Source organism: Peromyscus eremicus, chromosome 3 (genome assembly GCF_949786415.1).
Source record: "Peromyscus eremicus chromosome 3, PerEre_H2_v1, whole genome shotgun sequence".
Taxonomy (NCBI): Eukaryota; Metazoa; Chordata; class Mammalia; order Rodentia; family Cricetidae; genus Peromyscus; species Peromyscus eremicus.
The window spans coordinates 119,600,410-119,619,792 of NC_081418.1; the positions used below are offsets into that span (position 1 = coordinate 119,600,410).

A 19,383-nucleotide genomic window follows, 5' to 3' on the forward strand; every position below is an offset into this window, starting at 1 on the left:
GAGAGGGAGGGAGGGAGGGAGGGAGGGAGAGAGAGAGAGAGAGAGAGAGAGAGAGAGAGAGAGAGAGAGAGAGAGAGCGCAAGCAGGAGCCTGTCTTGGGCCCTTGAAAATCCAAATACCACCCCCAAGTGGCACATTTCCTCCAAGAAGACCACACCTACTCCAGGAAGGCTAGACCTCCTAATCCCTATCAAGTAGCACCACTCCCTAATGACCAAGCATTCAAATCTGTGAGCCTATGGGGGCCATTCCTTTTCAAACCACCACATTCCATTCCCTGGTCCTCATAGGTTTGTAGCCATATTATAATGCAAAACTGCATTCAGTCCAACTTCAAAATTCCCCATAGTCTATAACAGTCTCAACACTGTTTAAAAGTCTCTTAACAGTAACCCCCTATTGTTATACCCAGATCATGGGGACCCCCAAAAGACCACTACAGAGACTGAATCCTATATGTAAAAGCAAAGAGCCTTTATTCAAGCTCGAGCTTGGGTTCTCTGTCTGTCTGATGCAGTGGTGAGAGCAGAGAGCCACAAGCCCAGGCAGGCTGGGGTTTTTAATCATTGCAGAGGTTAGGGTGAGGGGATTTCCAGGGTTCAGGGGTATCTGCAAAAGAGGAATATGTGTGTGCTAGGTTCAGGGACATCTGGTGATCTTATCTAATCTTATCTGATGGTTGGAATGTTTGGGATATCAGGTTCTTCCTCTTAGATGCTGACCCAAGTATTCAAATCTATAAGTCTATGTGGGTCATTGCTATTCCAACTACCATATTTATTTTGTTGAAAGATTGGGGATATTACTCAGTGGTAAAGCATTTGCCCAGCATGTGTGAGGCCCTGGGTTTTATCCCTAGTACCACAATAAGTAAATAAAAAATTAATTAAAATGAAAAGTTACTGAATGCCTATGATGTGTCTTTCATAATCTTCTGTAATATTTAGGGTAGTTTATTAATGCTTGAGAGTTCCCTTTTGTGGCAAGAACACCAACTGCGGTTTGCTCTAACGTATCAACTTAGTCCAATGATAACGTTTCTGTGTAAGGACCCTAACACAAGGTCCACAAAGGTCCTGTAAAATGAAGGTGTGTTCTCTGTGAAAGGGAACCCATTGGCATCTGGTAGTGTCTTGCTTGAAGAGAAGGGTAGAAACTCTAGGGAGAGAAATGGCAAACAAAGGCTTCTGAAGTCTTAATACATTACTGGTCATTGGGCTGTCACCTTCCATGAGATTCTGTATGGAATTCTTTCATGTCATGTTTCTTTGATCCATTTTAAGGATGGATAATGGGCTTGAATGACAGTCTGCTTATTGTCCATCATGTCAGTAGTTCCCTGTCAGCATCTTGTGATATCATAGCTCCTTTGACACTGCTTGGACAAAAGAATGAGAGAAAGCTCTTCATGATGGCAGCCCCAGGAGCCTCTTCTAGTACCTTCTATTTACTACCTTTCCAAGCATGGCAGATTTGACCGGTCATGTTCTCAATCTTACTTGTAAGTTTGCAAATTAGGAGGTTTACTCAAGTGCACATTTGAGGATTAGCTCGGTCATTTAATAAATGCATGATTCAAACCTAAACTGAAATGAAACAAAATTTGTTATAGACAATAGAGAAAAGAGTTCACCCAAGCCCATTGTACTCAACATTCAGTTAGCTGTGTGATGTTGACCAAACCTTTAAATTTCACTGTTTCTTGTTTAAAAATGGGGTAATCATCTTCCTTTTAAGGAGCTACATGAAAATTAAATAAATTATGACAAATAAATACTTGACAGTAATCAGTAATAGGCCACATATGGTACAGTGAGTAGCCACTGTGCAAGGTGATTTATATAAGCTGTAGGTACCATTTTTATCTTGGTTTTACAAATAAGGAAGCAAGCTCACAAATGTTGCATAATAAAGTGAAGTTCCCCAAACCACATGCTGCCCCAAGTCGGCTTTTCAATTCTGTTTTATTTTATTCCAAAGCCTTAAAGAATATTTGCAAATCACAAGAGGGATGTAAAACCTTTCTAGCCTTACTCTATTGTTAAAATATATATTACATGCTCTTGACTAGTTTCTCATAAGTCAGTGCCCATGACTTCCCTGAAGAAAAAGCTCATTTTAACTAAGCCGCAAAGGCCCTGAAAGCGGAGACACAAGCTAGTGCATAAGCTAAGCCAAGTTAGATGAGCTTTGCAAGCTCCTGGCTCATTTCATAGCGCCTCAGGCCGTACCCAGGGATTTGCTTGTTTGGTGGTTTTGGTGACAGTGATTCTGTATTGCTGCAGAGGAACGGAACCCATTTTCTCTTTGTGACCAGTCTTCCTTGTCCATGTTACAGCATGCTGCAGACTTGGAAAAGAAGCAGAATGAGACAGAAAACAGGAAATTGCTGGGCACTGTGATCCAGTATGGCAATGTGATCCAGGTAGGTGCAGGCCACTTTCCTTTTCTGGAGCTGGAGCGTGACAGAGAAGGAAACTGAGGAAGCAACCTCATCACATGGGTGCGCCCTTTCCTTAGTGGTGGGGCTCCAATAGAGGCAGCTGCTTCATTGGAAACAACCTAAACAACAACAACAACAGACACAGTAACAATCCCCTCATGTTTTATATGTTATTATATCACTTGGGCATTTTATTGGGTTGTGTCATGGTGTAAGCATTTCCTTTCTCAGCCAGTTGCTGATCATTTGTGTGCAGGGGGTTCAGATGGGAAGCACCATGCCTGAAGAGGACCCTGATTATGGTGGTTTTGGCTAATTTATGATGCTTGGGAGTTCTTTCTGTTTAGTGAAAATTGAATGCCCTGTATGTAAATTTTAGCTTTTGTACAAGAGCTGTTTGCCAGAGAAAATAAAAACAGTTCTTTGCACATGTGCGCACACACACACACACACACACACACACACACACACACACACACGTTTATATTTACAAGGTTTCTTGCAGCACAGGCTGGCCTCATGCTTACCATGTAGCTGAGTTGACCCTCAATTCTTGATCCTTCTACCCCCACTCTCTAAGCAATGGGATTACTTCACAAATCTTTAATTATAAAATGTATGCTATTTTATAAATTTTTTATTAGTCCAAAGCACTTCACAATTGTTGGACATGTTTTATGGTTGTTTGGGTCACCTGATACCTCTTTACACTTGAACCTGCAGTGGAGATGCCATAGTCCAAATAAGGCTTCTACAAGTATTTCCCAGAAGGTTCTGAGCAGACCCGACCCAGTCTTGGAGAAGAGTCTGTGAGGAATCACAGTGCCCGGGGACCATCTGAATGTACCCAGTTTCTAGATCATTTTAACCCAGGCACAAAGATGGTGTCACAACTTTTGAGCACCATCTCCATTAGGTTATCAGCTTCGGTTTTTGTAACCTTGTAAACTACTAAGTAGAAAGGAATTTCTTTCTGTTTTTATTGCTATTAAAAAGACAACTTTCTGTGATTTTTTTAAATGGGGGTTGCAGAAGTTAACTTAGAGTCTTGCTAAGTTGCCCAGGGTTGCTCTGATCTTACTATATAGCCTAGGCTGGCATTGAGTCCTCTTCCTGCTTTGGTCTCCTGAGTGCTAGGATTACAGGTATGGGGGTCACCATTCCTGGCTAATGGTTTTTGATTAAATGGTTACTTGGGTTGGTCCTATTAATAACTCTCCAAAGCAGTTGGAGGATTAGATGATCACTCCTCCCTGTCCTTTTGAAGTTCCATCCTGTTCTCAATCTAGGGCAGTACCCTGCATTTCAGAGTAGAAGACACTCAGTTGGTTAGACTGGAGAACTAGACGGAACGGAGGTTGAAAGAAGTACATGGGGAATGCTGACAGCTAATACAGTCTAGTCCTGTGAGGTTTCAAGAATGACATGCCAACCCTGTGGTAATGCTGTCTTCTTCTAGGGTAGTTTTAAATGACCTCAGTTTTATTTCTGATCTCAGGCCTTGGGCTCACCTGTGGGAAGGTGAGCCCATGTGTGGAGGATTAGAGGCCGTTCACCAATGGAGCATCAAGGGCCTTGGGGCACAGTATTGTCTCCTGTTTCTCTTGGCCGTAGGCTATCCAGGATTCCCAAATTATACAGGCTATGCCTCCACTCCCAGCAACCCTGTTGGTAGATGTGTGGGCCTCTTAAGGGTGCTCGTGTGGTATCACGTGAACAGGAGATATGGCAGCTGCAGTGGAGTCTCAGGCTGGCCTGCCTTCTCTAGGGACTGAGAAGTCTTGTGTTCTCAGTTTTTTCTTTTACCTGTCAACATGGGAGACCTTAGTAATACTTACTGGTCCGGATTATTAGACAAACTCTTTCCCGTCTGGATCTTCTCCCCTTCCATGCTTCGTGTAGTCGTCATCTTAGAGGGAAGGACAGAGTGCTTGGAACATTGAAGGTGGACGTCCAGGGTCACCCTGTTCTTCACAAGGAATAACAGTCCTTGGTGGGATCGCCTTTGAAATCAGACTGTTGCCTATGGACAAAATCACCTTCCTTCATTCCCCGCTGGTATCAGTAACGAGGTAGACTACAGTTCCTTAGCCCCTGTCCACAGGCGACGCTTTGGCTCACTAGCAGCTTCCAGATGATGGTATTGTTGGCTTCTGTGTTATCTATCTATCCAAGGCCATGTGGGTAAAAAAGGCCAACAAATTTCCCTTCTCTCCTGCCCCCTTGTCTGCCTCTCTTCACTGTTCCTTCTCCTGTTGCTCCCAAGCATTAACTACTTGGTGTTTCTCCCGCTTCTCAAGCAGCTCGGTGGTGGGAGGAACGTTTGATAAGTATCTTACATGGCCAAGAGAGCTATGGTAGAGACTTCACAGACTTCATACTTTTTTCTCTTGGTGGATTTTTAGCTCCTGCATTTGAAAAGCAATAAATACCTAACTGTGAATAAGAGGCTCCCGGCCCTGCTAGAGAAGAACGCCATGAGAGTGACATTGGACGAGGCTGGAAATGAAGGGTCCTGGTTTTACATTCAACCATTCTACAAGCTGCGCTCCATTGGAGACAGTGTAAGTGCTGCCTCCCCTCCGCCAGCCAGGAAAGCCTTCCCTGCCATGCTTCCAGCCCTCACTGTGCTGGAGGCTCAGCTAGGAGAAGGTTAGCATTGGAGCCCCAGGCAGAAGAGGAGATCAGATTGCTATGGAAACTAGTGTTTGGGAAACAAGGAAATGAAGAGAAGTGTGACCTAAATACAGTCCCTCTGTTTTTCCTACTGGGCCTCTGAAAAAATCCTATTACCTCAGTGATTTTACCATGCAAACAGCCATCCTGAATTAATATCCTGGTTGAGGATCCCTTGCCATTCCAATTCCATGAGTGCAACAGAAATGGCCAGCTGCTTTGGAAATACTGAAAGACGGAAAGTGGAAAAGCAGCAGCCTTAGTAGGGAACGGGAGTGGATTGTATGCTCGCCCCATGCTTCCTGTGTCGGCAAGCAGGGCAGCTTCTCCATCTCCTTCTGCAACCGCAGTAGGCCCCTGTCCTGGGATTCTGGACAATACAAAACCTCAGGAATCCCTTTTCAAGGCAACTGAGAACACTTTGGATATTTGTTAGTTAAATTAGTCAGTCATTACGTGGGCACATACTTAACAGTGCATATGTTTAAATGCTATCAGCTATGTACTTGACCTTGTTAAGGTTCTAAAATAGATGCTTAAGGGGAAAAAAAACCTAAAAAGAAATTGGCACCTTAAACAGCATGTAGTGTTCTGGAAATACTCACCTACCTTTCACTTAAAACTAGATTCTGAGCTGGGCATTAGTGGCACATGTCTTTTAGTTCCAGCACTTGGGTGCCAGAGGCAGGTGGATCTCTGTGAGTTCATAGTCAGCTTGGTCTACAGAAGTAAGTTCCAGGACAGCCAGGGCTACACAGAGAAACCTTGTCTCAACCCGCCGCCCCCCCCCCCAAAAAAAATCCCCACACCAAAAAACCTAGGCTTTGCCATTTTTTAGTAATGCCATTTAAGTTGATAAGCTGTGGTCAGTTTAAATAGTTTGTGTTTGTATGCATCGCATATAATAATAGCAACCTGTCCTCTACTGCTACCATCCAGTGGATATTGATCCACAAGGGATAAGTTCTTTTTAATGAACTTAGAATCATTTCAGGTTATAGAAAATATAGCCATACATTTTTTTCCAAAATGTATCAGTCTCAAAAGATGTGGGTTTTACCTTGCAGGAAGACAGACATCTCTTCTGTTTCCTTTCCTTCTACTTCCGCCATGCAAAGAAAATGCAGGGCTGAGGAGGTGGCTTGCTGATAAGCATGAGGAGCTAGGTCCAGATCCCCAGTATTCACAGAAAAGCCAGGCTTTGCTGTGTGTGCCTTTAACCCCAGCACCGGGAGAGCAGAAGAGGCAGATCCTCGAACTCACTAGCCAGCCAACCTCACCAAGGAAGAGAACTTAGGTTCCCTGAGAGAACCTGTCTCAAGGAAATAAAGTAGGAAATGATACAGGTTGTCCTACATCTTTGTCAGGCCTCCACATGCACATAAACATCATACACATACAGCATACAACACACACACACACCATACAACACACACACACACACACACACACACACACACACACACACACACACACACAATGTACCTGAGTTCTTAGTTTTGTTTTCAGTAAATCTTTGCTTTTCTGTCATTTAATCTGTTAATCTTTGCCTTAGTTCAGACTATAACATGAATAGTTACCTTTTAAAAAATAGTTTTTCTCATACTATAAGGTTTGACCTGTTCATACTTCAGTGGTTTAAGATTGTCAGTTTAGATAGTAGGTTGGAATAGAAAGTATCAGGCTGTGTGATACATAAGGGTAGGTATGGGTTTCTGGTCAGGCATTTGTTTCAGTTATGGAACATTATATTTAAGTATCTATTGCTGGGGCCGAAGAGATGGCCTGTAACTCCAGTTGCAGAGAATCTGAAGTCCTCTCTGGTTTCCATGGGAATAGAACACACATAGTACACACACAGACAAGGTGGGCACTCACACACACACACACACACACACAAATAAACCTTTAAAAACGTAGAAGCTGTTTATTGCCGTATATAAAAGAATTGTATTACACAATAGATTTCTTTATGTTGTAGTCACAATTCTGAAGATCATTGCTCTAGAAATAAGACCATGACTTCATTCTCTCAAACATAAAGATCACTCAAAATAGTATCCTGCTTTTCCCAAAATTGAATCAAGCTTATTTATACAAGTATCTCAACTGAATACCCAAAAACCCTTTCTTAGTGCTGTGGACCAACTTGCAAAGTATTGAAGTATAACCAGCAACAGTTGTGCATTGAAATCCAGCCTCAGCCTTCTTTTAGAACACAAACTGTGCTTGCACAAGTCAGCCTTTAAATGCTGATCCATGCTGAGATGGCCTCCCAGAACCATGCAGCAGTGTTTGTGTGCAGTCCCAAACTGTCCTGCGAAAAGCTGTGTTGCTCCTTTCTCTCCAGGTGGTCATAGGTGACAAGGTGGTTTTGAACCCCGTCAATGCTGGCCAGCCTCTACATGCCAGCAGCCATCAGCTGGTGGATAACCCAGGCTGCAATGAGGTAAGGACATTTGAAAAAGCTGACGTCCAGGTATGTAGATGAGGTTGTGCCACAGGAGCAGGCCTTGTGGGACCAGTGTGTGTGTGTGTGTGTGTGTGTGTGTGTGTACACTGCATGGGACTTCAGCAGCAACTCAAGACTCTGTGCCCATTATGCAGGGGAAAGAACCCAAGGCCCACCGTTAGCTAGGATGAGGTTTGCTAAGTCTGTGCATGGGGGGTGAGTTTGATAAACTTTGCATCATTGATGAGTCATCCTTTAATTTGTTAAACCCCAAAACCCCTTTTGCCATTTTTTCCCCTAGCCTAGCTGTAGGGGTGCACTTTCCCAATTTGTCCCTCTAAGTAGGGTGTCATGCACAACCCTGCTAGGGGCTGTCTTGTTTTCAGCTGTACATTGCTAAGCCTTTCCACCGAGCAATTGCAGACATAGGTCATAACTCTCTTATGATAGAATGTCTGTCTCATGGAGAGGACATGAACTCTAGATTGAGAAAGATGTGACTTCAAATCTCAGTCTGTGGTTCCGGAGCTCTGGAACAGTAGATGAGTTACTTAATCTCCCTGGGCACCCCTAGTCTGGAAGGAGGGTAGAGTTTCTTAGGGTGCTGTTGAGGATTAAGTGACATGGTGTTAATATGCCGTAGCTCTGTCCCTGGGAAATAGTGATTGTACAAATGAGGGCCCTTGCTGCTAATGATGACCATTAACAGTTTCAGATGTACGCCCTGGACGCATTTCCTGATATCATTCCATCTTATAAGTATCTGATTTCATTTAGCCTTTACATTCGTGGCTGTAGAACCGGATACTTGGAGGAAAGGAACATAGCATTCCAAAAGGGGAAGGAAGAAAGCAGGGCTTGGACCTTCGAGTCAGATTTGGAGCATGCGTAGTGATGGGTACAGATAAATCATTTGCTACCCAATATTTCTTACTCCTCAGATGACTTTGTACATTTCTTATTCTCAATGGCATCATTCTTGAGGGTCCGTTAGTTACTTTTCTTATTGCCTCGACAAAGTACCTGAAACAAAGCAACTTATGGATTATTGTGGTTCCCAGGCAAGGTGGAGGCCATGATGATGGGAGTGGCACAGCTTGTACGGTGTTAGGCAGTGCACAGGTCCATAGAACAGGAAGCTAGGCCAGGCCAAAAACCTCAGGATTTTCTAGAAATCTCCTTCCTGCAACTAGGTTCCTCCTCTTAAAGGTTCCAAATTCTGCCGAAACAGCTCGTCCAGCTGAGGACCATGCATTCAGACAGGTGATCATGCAGGGACAGTATAGCCTTCTGAACTAGAACAAGAGCCCAGCTGGCTTTTCTGGTTGCAGTGAGGAACTCTGGGACTGGATGACATAGCTATTCTAGGAGCTATGTGAAAAATTAACTTTGATTTGCTTTCTAGGTCAACTCCGTCAACTGCAACACAAGCTGGAAAATAGTCCTTTTCATGAAATGGAGTGATAACAAAGATGACATTTTAAAGGGAGTAAGTTGGATGCTTTGGGGGCATTCTGCTTTTCTCAGGGCCGCAGGTTGGTGTTGTTTCCAAACTCATTTTTCCCTTACTCCCATCTTGCACTGACGTACAGGGCGATGTGGTGAGGCTCTTCCATGCTGAGCAAGAGAAGTTTCTCACATGTGATGAGCACAGGAAGAAGCAGCATGTCTTCCTGAGGACAACTGGCCGACAGTCAGCCACATCGGCCACCAGCTCCAAAGCCCTGTGGGAGGTGGAGGTAAGGAGGAGGCTGTGGAGGTAAAGGAGTGGGCCATGAGAGGCGGGGGTGGGTTGGGGTTGGGGTGGGGGCTGGGGATGTAGGTGCTGGAGTTTGGATGTAAACCTCTGTACAGATGTGTTTCTAAATCATATCCAGGTTTTGTAAAAACAAGTAGAGATGGCCCAGGAAAGCAAGCACGCTATGATGTACCGGATGGATGTTGTAAGGCCTTATGGAGAAAGACAACATCTACACATTCTTGAGTCACCATAAATGGCTGTTTCTTACTTTCTCCTTTCCTCTTCTGTTGTTTTTCTTTTCCCTTTCTCTGGCTTGTTTATCTGTCACAATATTATTCAACCAAATAATCCACCCGACATTGATAAATACGTGACTCCTGTACTGGTGCTGGGACACAAATTAAGTTGTGAGATAGTATCTTCTACATATGAGGGGGAAGCTGTACTCACGAAATCTGACAATATGATCACCTAAACAAGACCTGAGAAAAATGACATCACCAGTTGACCTACCTCAGGATGGAAGGGAACCTCAAAAAGCCACATCCCAAGAACTACAAGAAAACAATGGCTGCAGAGACAGGAATTGTCTTCTCCAGGGACAAGCCCCCTGATAGGTTACCCCTTCCTAAGTGATCAAGCCCTAAGCATTTATACCTATGAGCAACATTGAATTAACTCAGCAGGTTCAAATAATACTAATAACAATAACAATAATAATATACGAGCCGATGGATTTGAGAAGAATGGAGGGGCAAGAGAGGACTTAGAGGGTGGAGGGAAATCATGTAATTTCAGTACTCATGCATGAATTTCTCAAAAATGAAAAGAAATAAGCATCCAGATAGCAGACATACTCAGCCGAATGGCCGAGGTGACAGGAGGGGTACTCCGTGTGCTCTGGAGGTTTGGGTAAGAGAGGATGAGCTGATTGGGTGAGGATGAAGATTTCCTAAATGGCAATGGATGGTTTCAACCCACTGGTCACCCAAATGGCCCTGGTTAAAATGCGTCACAAAACAAAAACTAAAGTCACAATCTGGGAAAGGGGAAGGTAGAGGGGAGGGGGTGAGAGTTGATAGTGAAGGGAGGTAGAGAAGAGAGTCAGGTGGAGGGAGTGAACAGAATGAATGTATTATATACATGCATTAAATTGTTGAAATAATTTAAAAGTTAGCATCTTAGCTTGTATTTATTAGATGATCTGCATTTTGGAAGGGAGATAAGTGGAGTAGGTCATGTCATGTAAGAGAAAGGCATAGATCTGGAAACATGATACGAGACAGCCTTGGCATAAATTTGACTAACCTGGCTTTGGGGGCGACACAGTATGGACATGAGAAGATGAACTCATTGGAGACCAGAGCCTCAAATGTCACCTGTCAAGACTGCAGGGCATTGGGAATGTCACTCACAGGCAAGGAAGAAGTATGCAGAGGTATTTGAGTGACAGCAAAGTCAGCATGTTGCTTACAGAAGATGGTAATTCTGTCCTGAGGAATAGGCTTGTAAGACCAAGAAAAAATGTATTTGCATGTTTGATTATAGAGATATGGAGAGCATGAAGAAAGGCAGAGCTGTCCTGCCTTCTTGAAATATCCCTTTGAGTGGCTGCATTTCTTTCTCTATTTCTCAACTTTCTCCCTTCACCCTCCATCTGGCCATGATTGTGTTACATCTTGACTGAAATCAAGACAAAAACAGCAAAATACCCAAGTCATAAACACAAAATTCTGTGTTTGTTTACACGTCTACTCAGCCAAGGAGCCAGCACCCAAAGAACCAGAAGAAAAGTAGCCCCTAAAAAGTCCCTCAGCATGTTCCCGGGCACTTCCCATTTTCTCCTGGATAGATGGCCCCCGATAGGTAGCCAGCCTCTTGAATATCACAGAGCAGCCTTTACACTAGGCAGTCCTCACTTGGTCTGTGTCGTTGTGTGCTTCAGACAGTCCATTTCTTTGTCTTGCCTTATGATGTTCTGTTGTCCACATGCTGTGCAGCTTGCAGATCTGCTATTTGTTGATGGCGTTGGAGTGGTTTCTAATTGGGAGCTGTTAAATCAATCTTCAGGGCCATTTGTGCTTAGATGTAAGCTTTCATGTGTTCACCTGCGTACAAGTGGAATAATTGGAGCCTATATTGGGTAACATTTAACATTATAAGAAATTGCCAGTCCGAATCCAGATGTGGTGACATTCCTCTATTTCTAGTGTTTGGGAGCCAAGGATTGCCATGAGTTCAAGGTCAAGTAGGACTACCTGTAGACACCCTGACCCAAATCAGAACAAAAAGAAAACTGAGAACAAGATTGAAATTGCCCAACGGTTTTCTGAAGTGGAAAGAATGTGCACAAATTCTCAACCATGAGCGTTGAATATGATCATTCTTTTCCATGTTAACCATTAATGTAGCTGTGAAGGTGACTCTCCTTGTGCCCCCCCCCTAATATTTTTGTGCTCATTTATTGCCTGGGCATCTTTTCTGGTAGAAGGTCTGCTCAAATACTTTGCTTACTTAAAAATCCCCTTCCTTTCCTTTTACCTGGATTAAAAAATAGGCTCATCTTGGCATTGTGTAGATAATTTGCTGCAGTTGCTATGATGAGAAGACACCTCTGTCTCTGTCCATCTGTCCATCCATCTGTCTGTCAATCCATCTACCTTTTTTTGGTGAACTCTTCCTCTGTTTTCTTTGCCTTCTCCTCTCTACATCTGTAGCATTTGTTCTCTGGCTGTTGTTCACATTTGTTTAGGGCCAGTCAATCCAGTTGGATTATAAACTCGCTGAGAGCTTGAACTTTGTCTTTGTCCCTGATACCCTCCTTTTTCCCACCCTAGTGAGGTTTTTGTTCATTTTTCCTTTGCATTCAAAACAGTGCCAGAGGGAGAAGAACGTGAATAGAGGAAGAAGTCAGGGAGAGGAAGTCAGGGAGTGGAGGAGGGAAGCAGAGGAGGAGGAGGCAGGAAGAGGAAGTCAGGGAGTGGGGGAGGGAAGCAGAGAGGAGGAGGCAGGAAGAGGAAGTCAGGGAGTGGAGGAGGAAAGCAGAGAGGAGGAGGAGGCAGGAAGAGGAAGTCAGGGAGTGGGGGAGGGAAGCAGAGAGGAGGAGGCAGGAAGAGGAAGTCAGGGAGTGGGGGAGGGAAGCAGAGAGGAGGAGGCAGGAAGAGGAAGTCAGGGAGTGGGGGAGGGAAGCAGAGGAGGAGGCAGGAAGAGGAAGTCAGGGAGTGGGGGAGGGAAGCAGAGAGGAGGAGGAGGCAGGAAGAGGAAGTCAGGGAGTGGGGGAGGGAAGCAGAGAGGAGGAGGAGGCAGGAAGAGGAAGTCAGGGAGTGGGGGAGGGAAGCAGAGAGCAGGAGGAGGCAGGAGAGGAAGAGGCAGAAGATGGAGGAGGCAGCTAGGGCAGCAGTCTCCCCAGGTTAACTGCAAGTGGTAAATGCAAAGTAAGGAAAAACTAAACATCTAGGAAGCAGAGGGAAAAAAGACCGTCATTTCCTTGGCTTAACCACTTCCATTGAGCCTTTTTTCAGTGGACAGGATATTTTTGCATAGTTGACATTTTATAAGCAGAGTTTTGCCCTGCTTGAACATAAGTTGAAAGAAATGTGCAAGCCTACAGAAGTCAGGGCATTTCCCTCCAGGGCCTTAAAAGCGGTTGGCCAAGCCTTCCTCATTCAAAATGGATTGAATAAAAAAGATGCTAATTTTCCAAGGGGATTTAACTTGAAAGTCCACTCGAGAGCATTTGCTTTTTTCCCTCTGAGGACAACCAGCTATTGATTTCTTACTCCATCAAGACCTGTCTCCTGCCAGGTTTTTATTTTTATTTTTAGTTTCTGAATTTTATATGAAAATATTTAGTCTCTCTTTAAATTGTTCTTTTTATCTTACTGGAAACTTAAGTGTTCCTTCAAAGTAAAAGAAAGAAAACAACGCCGGGCGGTGGTGGCGCACGCCTTTAATCCCAGCACTTGGGAGGCAGAGACAGGCGGATTTCTGAGTTCAAGGCCAGCCTGGGCTACAAAGTGAGTTCCAGGAAAAGTGCAAAGCTACACAGAGAAACCCTGTCTTGAAAAAACAAAAACAAAAAACAAAACAAAACAAAAAACAAACAAAAAAAAAGAAGGAAAACAACACCAGGTATTTTATGGATTAAAAAAAATAGATCTAGGGGTAGTCTGAGAGCAGAGACTGGCTGCTCTTCTAGAGAACCAAAGTTCAATTCTTAGCGCTCACAAGGCAGCTACCAAAGATCTGTAACTCCATTCCCAGGGACTCTGATGCCCTCTTCTGGCCCATCCTGGGCATTGCATGCACATGGTGCACAGAAATACAATTAGGCAAAACACTCATACACATAAATTTCAAAAACAAATTTTAAAGAGCTCTTGAGGTTCTCATTATGTATTGGCATAGCCAACTAGCTTTAGTTAACATGTTGTAATAGTCACGTGTTATAATACTTTCCTTCCGTTTCCTTCTTATTGTTCCTTGGGTTGTTATGGTCATATATTTTATTTCTACATGGATCATAAACATCATGTCATTTTATTATTTGCCTTGCTCCCAGGGGTGTCTAACTAGTAGCCCTTACATCTTCATATAAGTGTATGTATGTCCTTGCACCCTGAAGGCTGTGGGCTGGAACCCCTTGCTTAGTGTGGCTCAGAGAAGCCAAAATGTTGGACACTCAGGGAAGCAGTCACTTATGTTTCAAAGACATGCCAACAGGAGCACACAGAAGTCTTCCATATTTGCTTGCATAGTTACCATACTAAGCTCTGTGATCTTTCACAGAGATCCAGGTTTGTATCAAGGATTTCTTCCTGCCGAAGAACTCCCCTGGTTTCTTGTAGTGCAGGTCTGCCATGGACAAATTCTCATTTGTGTGAAAATACCTTTGTTTTACCTTCATTTTAAAGTGTTTTTCCTTCTTTTAATTAACAGCTTTATTGAGTGCAATTCATACACTGCATAGTCACACTGAAAAATTCAGTAATTTTTAATAGATTCATAGGGCTGTACAACTAATAGCCCTTTAAATTTTAGAGGTTTTTTTTTTTTTTTTTAAATCATCTCCAAGGAAACCCATCCCCATTAGCAGTCACTCCTCACTTCCCCAGCCCCCACCACATCCCACTTCCTGGGATGGAATCAACTTCTTCCATGGACAATCCTGTAAACCGTTCTTTGTATGTGGCTTCCTTTGCATAGTGGAGTGTTTTACTGCAGTTCAGGCTGCTATAACAGATTGGGAAATTGATTTCTAAATGTCATCACATGGCACAGTGAATTAGGGAACTCTCTGGAGTCTTGTGTAAGGGTATAGATTCCCTTCATAAGGTTCTGAGCTTTGAGGGTTCGATGTCAACGTAGGAATCGAGGGTTGCACACATTAAGATGTGGCAAATACTGTCTTCAGAGTTCATCTGTATTGGCACATGTGAGTCCTTTATTTCCTTACACCCAAGTAATATTCTGTTATATGGGTTTACCTTTCTATGTATTTATTTATCATTTGACAACTTTTGGGTCATTTTCACTTTTCGGCTCTCATGAACATCTTTGTGCTAATTTTTGTGTGCAAGTATTTTCATGTCTCAAGAGTAGAATTGTGGGCGATAGGCTTAAGTGGGACCTATCTAGAGTACCCAGGCTGCCTCCTAAAGTGCCTGCACACTATTAATTCCATCAGTGTATCATGGTTCTGGTTTCTCCATGTGGCTTTCATTTCCAAAAAGTAGTTTTGTTGGATTTTTGTTTATATTGCTTGTGATGTGAGTACAGTTTTTTTTAAACCTTTGTTCCAGATGCTTGCTGGCCAAGCCAGTCCAGCCAAAATGGAAGGCTCCAGGTTCAGGGAAAGCAATAGAACAAGATACCTGAAGTCAACCTTTGGCCTCTATATGTGTAAACACAAGATGAATGCACACACATGTGCACATGCACACACACATGCACACCAATACACACAACTAGCAATAGAGTCTTATTCTTTCATTAGTATGAAGGCAGAAGATTTAAATAGCATTGCAGTTCTTATTCCAATGTTAACTAGGAGACAATCCCTTCTATGGAGAAACAACATTTTAATGATTCTATATCTCTAAATTGAGATGTTCCATCCCAAAGCTTGTAGAAAGGTGCTGAATGTCCTTCACGCTTGAAAATGCCACTAGTGAACTGTGACTTGTGACGTCTCCAGTTCAGTGCCATCTCAGTGTGGGCTGACAGCTCTTCCACACCCATTAACTATCTTTCCTCTTGCAGGTAGTCCAGCACGACCCATGTCGGGGTGGAGCTGGGTACTGGAACAGCCTCTTCCGGTTTAAGCACCTGGCTACAGGGCATTACTTGGCAGCAGAGGTAAGTAGCTGCACGTGGTTTTCTCTTGGAAAGTGAATTCACTGTGATTATCTTTCTTCACTCACCTAGCCACTGGACGCCTGGAAGCTCAAGGGAGTACTCGGCCACCATGCTTTTCCTGCTGCCTTTCTGTTTCCTTCTGTCTCATAGAAAAGGAAAATTACAAATGACATACTAACATTCTGTGGGACTTGACAGGGGCGTCCAGATCAAGAAGCAGGGAGACGGGAAATGTAGGTTGGTAGGGTGATTCTCTGTTTTTGTTGTCGTATGCTGCTTTGCTTCTACTTATCTACCAACCCCACTCCTGACACAAGTGCCTGATACATGTCTGCACTGGACACATGGTATATATAATCAGAAGCATTGGAATGCATGGGGAACTAGAGAACTTCATAGAGAAATCTGATTTCCTGGGGCGTAATGGGAGACATAGATGTCATCAATCTTATAAGAGTATCAGGAATCAAATTAACATTTTTTTTTTTATTTTGAGTGGAGGCCTCACTGTATAGCTCCTCCTTGCCTGGAAACTACTATTTAGACCAGGCTGACCTTGAACTCACAGAGATCTACTTACCTCTGCCTCCCAAGTGCTGGGGTTAAAGGCATGTGCTACTATGTGCTGCCTGTCTCTCAAATTACGTTTTTGAGTCATGGTCTTACTCTGTAGCCCAGGCTGGCTTTGAATTCTCTATCCTCCTGTCTCAGCCTCCTAGGCACTGAGACTCCCAAGTGTAAGCCACCGGATCTCGCTTATGAAAGCTTTTTGAGGAAAGGAACGACTTGCTGTTTAAGGATAGGAGGAATTTCCATTTTAATTTTTGTATTAAATTAAGGAGCATCCTGCTGTGGAGCATCTGTTGAGTTTTACTCGGATCTGATGGAAGATGTACGTACAGTCATATTCAGATTCTAGTAGTACATCAAAAGACCCCACTGTTGACTGGTACCGCTGGCCCAGGATTTCCAAGGATTTCTGTAGGTTATCAGGACTGCTTCTGGCACTGGCCCTAGGAATTCGGAATCTCAATTTGTAAACCACCTAGAGTGTCTGATACTTGTACGAACTGATGATTTTGAAATACTTAGGAACCAAACATGAAGAAGTCGAAGTTGACATTTAAAATGGAGTCTTAGGGAGGAAGAGACCCCGCCAAGCAGCTTTGAAAACCTGTGATTATGTGGCTAAAGATTAAGGGTGGTTGTCTTATCTGTTACGTCTTAAGGTGAATGTAGCTCTTTCTAGAGGCCTTCTGTTTCCTCTTTTTCTGTCATCTAAAGTAAGCAGGGTTATCAATGACTGTGCGTTGATGTTATCTTTATCGTAGGCCTGTACCGTTGCTCCCCTAGTGAATATGTTGTATTTTCCTTGTCTCTATTCGGAGCTGAACTGTCTGCTAGTGACTGGTGGATTATCCTGTGTGTATTGTAACTGTGTAACTTGTGTTGGTGCTGTGGCATGCTGGTTCTGTGACTAGAGGGAAGGGACACGTTCTTAGCTGATCAAGGATGGCTGCAGGTATTGACGTCTCCTGCACATGGGTCCTGGTCCCCGAGAAAGCAAATGGATGTTTTAATTTCCTAATGATTCTTTTTCATCAGGTAGACCCTGACTTTGAGGAAGAATGCCTGGAGTTTCAGCCCTCAGTAAGTATAGGCAAGAGCCTTCCTGTCTTTGTCTGGTAGGCTGAGGCCAAATAACCTGGAGCCCCATTTAAGAAATTGTCAAATGGCTTTTGAGTGTTGGGGAAGGGGAAGACTTAGAACAAGATCTTGTCCTGTGCATCTCTTAAAGGAAGTCGTGTCTGACATCCTGTGGCCTGATTGGTCCAGGTCCTGCTGGTGTTGATGTTTTTCCTGTACAGTCAATAGTCTCCACTCTAAGCTGGAGAAGTACATAGTATCTCTTGGAATATTTCTGGTTGGGAGATGGCCTTGGTCCTTGTGAAAGTTGGCCTCTTACAAACAGCTGCCTTAATGCTGTTGACCTTGATCAGTGACTCATCTAGATTTTGAAGTGATAGTGAATAGTATCCTTTCAACTTCAGAGTTAACACAGAGGCCTGGTATACATGTCCTCAGATGGGACAGTCAGGTGCTAACCTCTAACCTTGCTTTTTACAAAGTCAGAAATGGGCTTTAGGTTTTGATATGATTTGGAATTTCAATGCAAAATGGATTTAGCTTTAAAGAAATCATGACCAAATAATATTGACCTGTGTATGCTCAGGGTACTAGGGGCTGAAGAAGGCAGTGGTCATGGTTCATGGACATAAGAACATCCACAAAATGGTTCTATTTGTGGAGTGCATGATTATGCTGAATGCAGACCAAACAAAATGCCAGCCAGTTGCTGTCTGTTGATCTGTGAGTGCATGTGCTGTTCTCAGTGGTTGGTATAGCAGATAGTCTTGAGGGTACTTGCTTTTCTATTAAAATTTGAAATGGCACATCAAAGAGGGTAAGTGAGATGGAGATAACTAAAAACGAAGATGTGTGACTCCTGTGTTAATGGTTAACCTTCCAGTTATGTTGGGGTAGAAGGTTGGCTTTGAAAGAAACTGAGTCATCATGGCTGGGGACTTCTGGCTGTGACTACATAGGCTTACTAGGGCCATCTCTTCCTGTCACTGTGTCCCACCGAGTACCTAGGCCTCATCTCCTTCCCCTGGCCTTTCTGTCACCTTTACTTCTACAAGCATATGGAAGGCTTGTCTTCCACATCTAATCCGGCTTGGAAAGCAGACCTAATCCAGTTCCCTGCTAGTCTGAACCCTTGGCCTGCCTTTATCTTCTTGTTTGACATTTCTTATTCTTGGACATTCTTTATTTGAGAGAGGAAGCTGCCATGTGTGATCTCAGTGCTGCCAGCTGAGGTATCACCAAGGGAGTCTGGCCCTTGGCATGAATATCAAGCTATGGCTCATTTGAGGGGAAGAAGATGTCCTGGTGAACCATTGGTGCTATGGGGATGACACTGCTCCTTCGGGTTCTGTGTAGGAAGGAAGACAATAATTCTCAATGTAAGATAAAGTGCTGAGATCACAAGCCCAGGAAGGAGGGAAGAAAGACAGACCTTCATTTAAGTACCAGCCTCATCACTGACAAGCTTTTTTTTTTTTTTTTTTTAACTTTCCTTCTCTGAGCCTCAGTTTCCTCCTCTAAACAAGCAACATTTTCAGGTTGCACAACATCAGTAGGGACTTCAGTGTGCTCCTATCCAGCAGGTCATCTTGATGTCACAAGAGTTAGGAAAGGCCTTGGTGGGTGGTCCTAACATGACGTACGTATCTCGGGGGCTTTCTGAGTCTCGCACTTCCCCATGCCAGTAGTACACCAGCAGGCTGGATGTAGATCAAGATGGCATTGCTCTGATGGTCCCGCAGTTGCTGGGACTTGGTCTGCACCTGGAGGATGGGTGTGTAGAGAGGGTTTTTCTTGCACCCAAGAGGCTGGAAGCACAGTGTAGGTTTCCATAGGCAAGTATTAGCTTTGAGAGGGCCCTGTTCCTTCATTGTATCTTTAGCTTGGGAGTGAGAATGGGGAGTCAAGAGTCAGATAAGCCCGGGTAAAAATACCCTTTTCTCACCTGCTCTTGGTTTTCCTGGAGGTTGGCATCAGTGAAGCATTAGACCTAATCAGCTGTGTTTGGTGCTTCTAAAATCAGTGGTCACTTGCCTGGTCCCAGAGAGAGTAAAAGGCCAGCCAACC

General features: G+C 43.8%; 1 protein-coding gene across 12 annotated transcripts in view; it reads left to right on the forward strand.

The window, feature by feature from the left end:
- Positions 1-19,383, forward strand: part of Itpr1 (inositol 1,4,5-trisphosphate receptor type 1) — a 341,014-nt gene that overhangs the window by 132,445 nt on the left and 189,186 nt on the right. For 7 of the 12 annotated variants that reach the window (XM_059258296.1, XM_059258297.1, XM_059258299.1 and 4 more), the window contains exons 6-12: positions 2,339-2,425; positions 4,849-5,007; positions 7,470-7,568; positions 8,977-9,060; positions 9,164-9,310; positions 15,574-15,669; positions 17,275-17,319. In XM_059258296.1, the coding sequence (XP_059114279.1) occupies positions 2,339-2,425; positions 4,849-5,007; positions 7,470-7,568; positions 8,977-9,060; positions 9,164-9,310; positions 15,574-15,669; positions 17,275-17,319 (717 nt within the window). The remainder of the gene's footprint in view (positions 1-2,338; positions 2,426-4,848; positions 5,008-7,469; positions 7,569-8,976; positions 9,061-9,163; positions 9,311-15,573; positions 15,670-17,274; positions 17,320-19,383) is intronic. The other 5 variants (XM_059258300.1, XM_059258304.1, XM_059258301.1 and 2 more) reach the window with 1 other exon arrangement.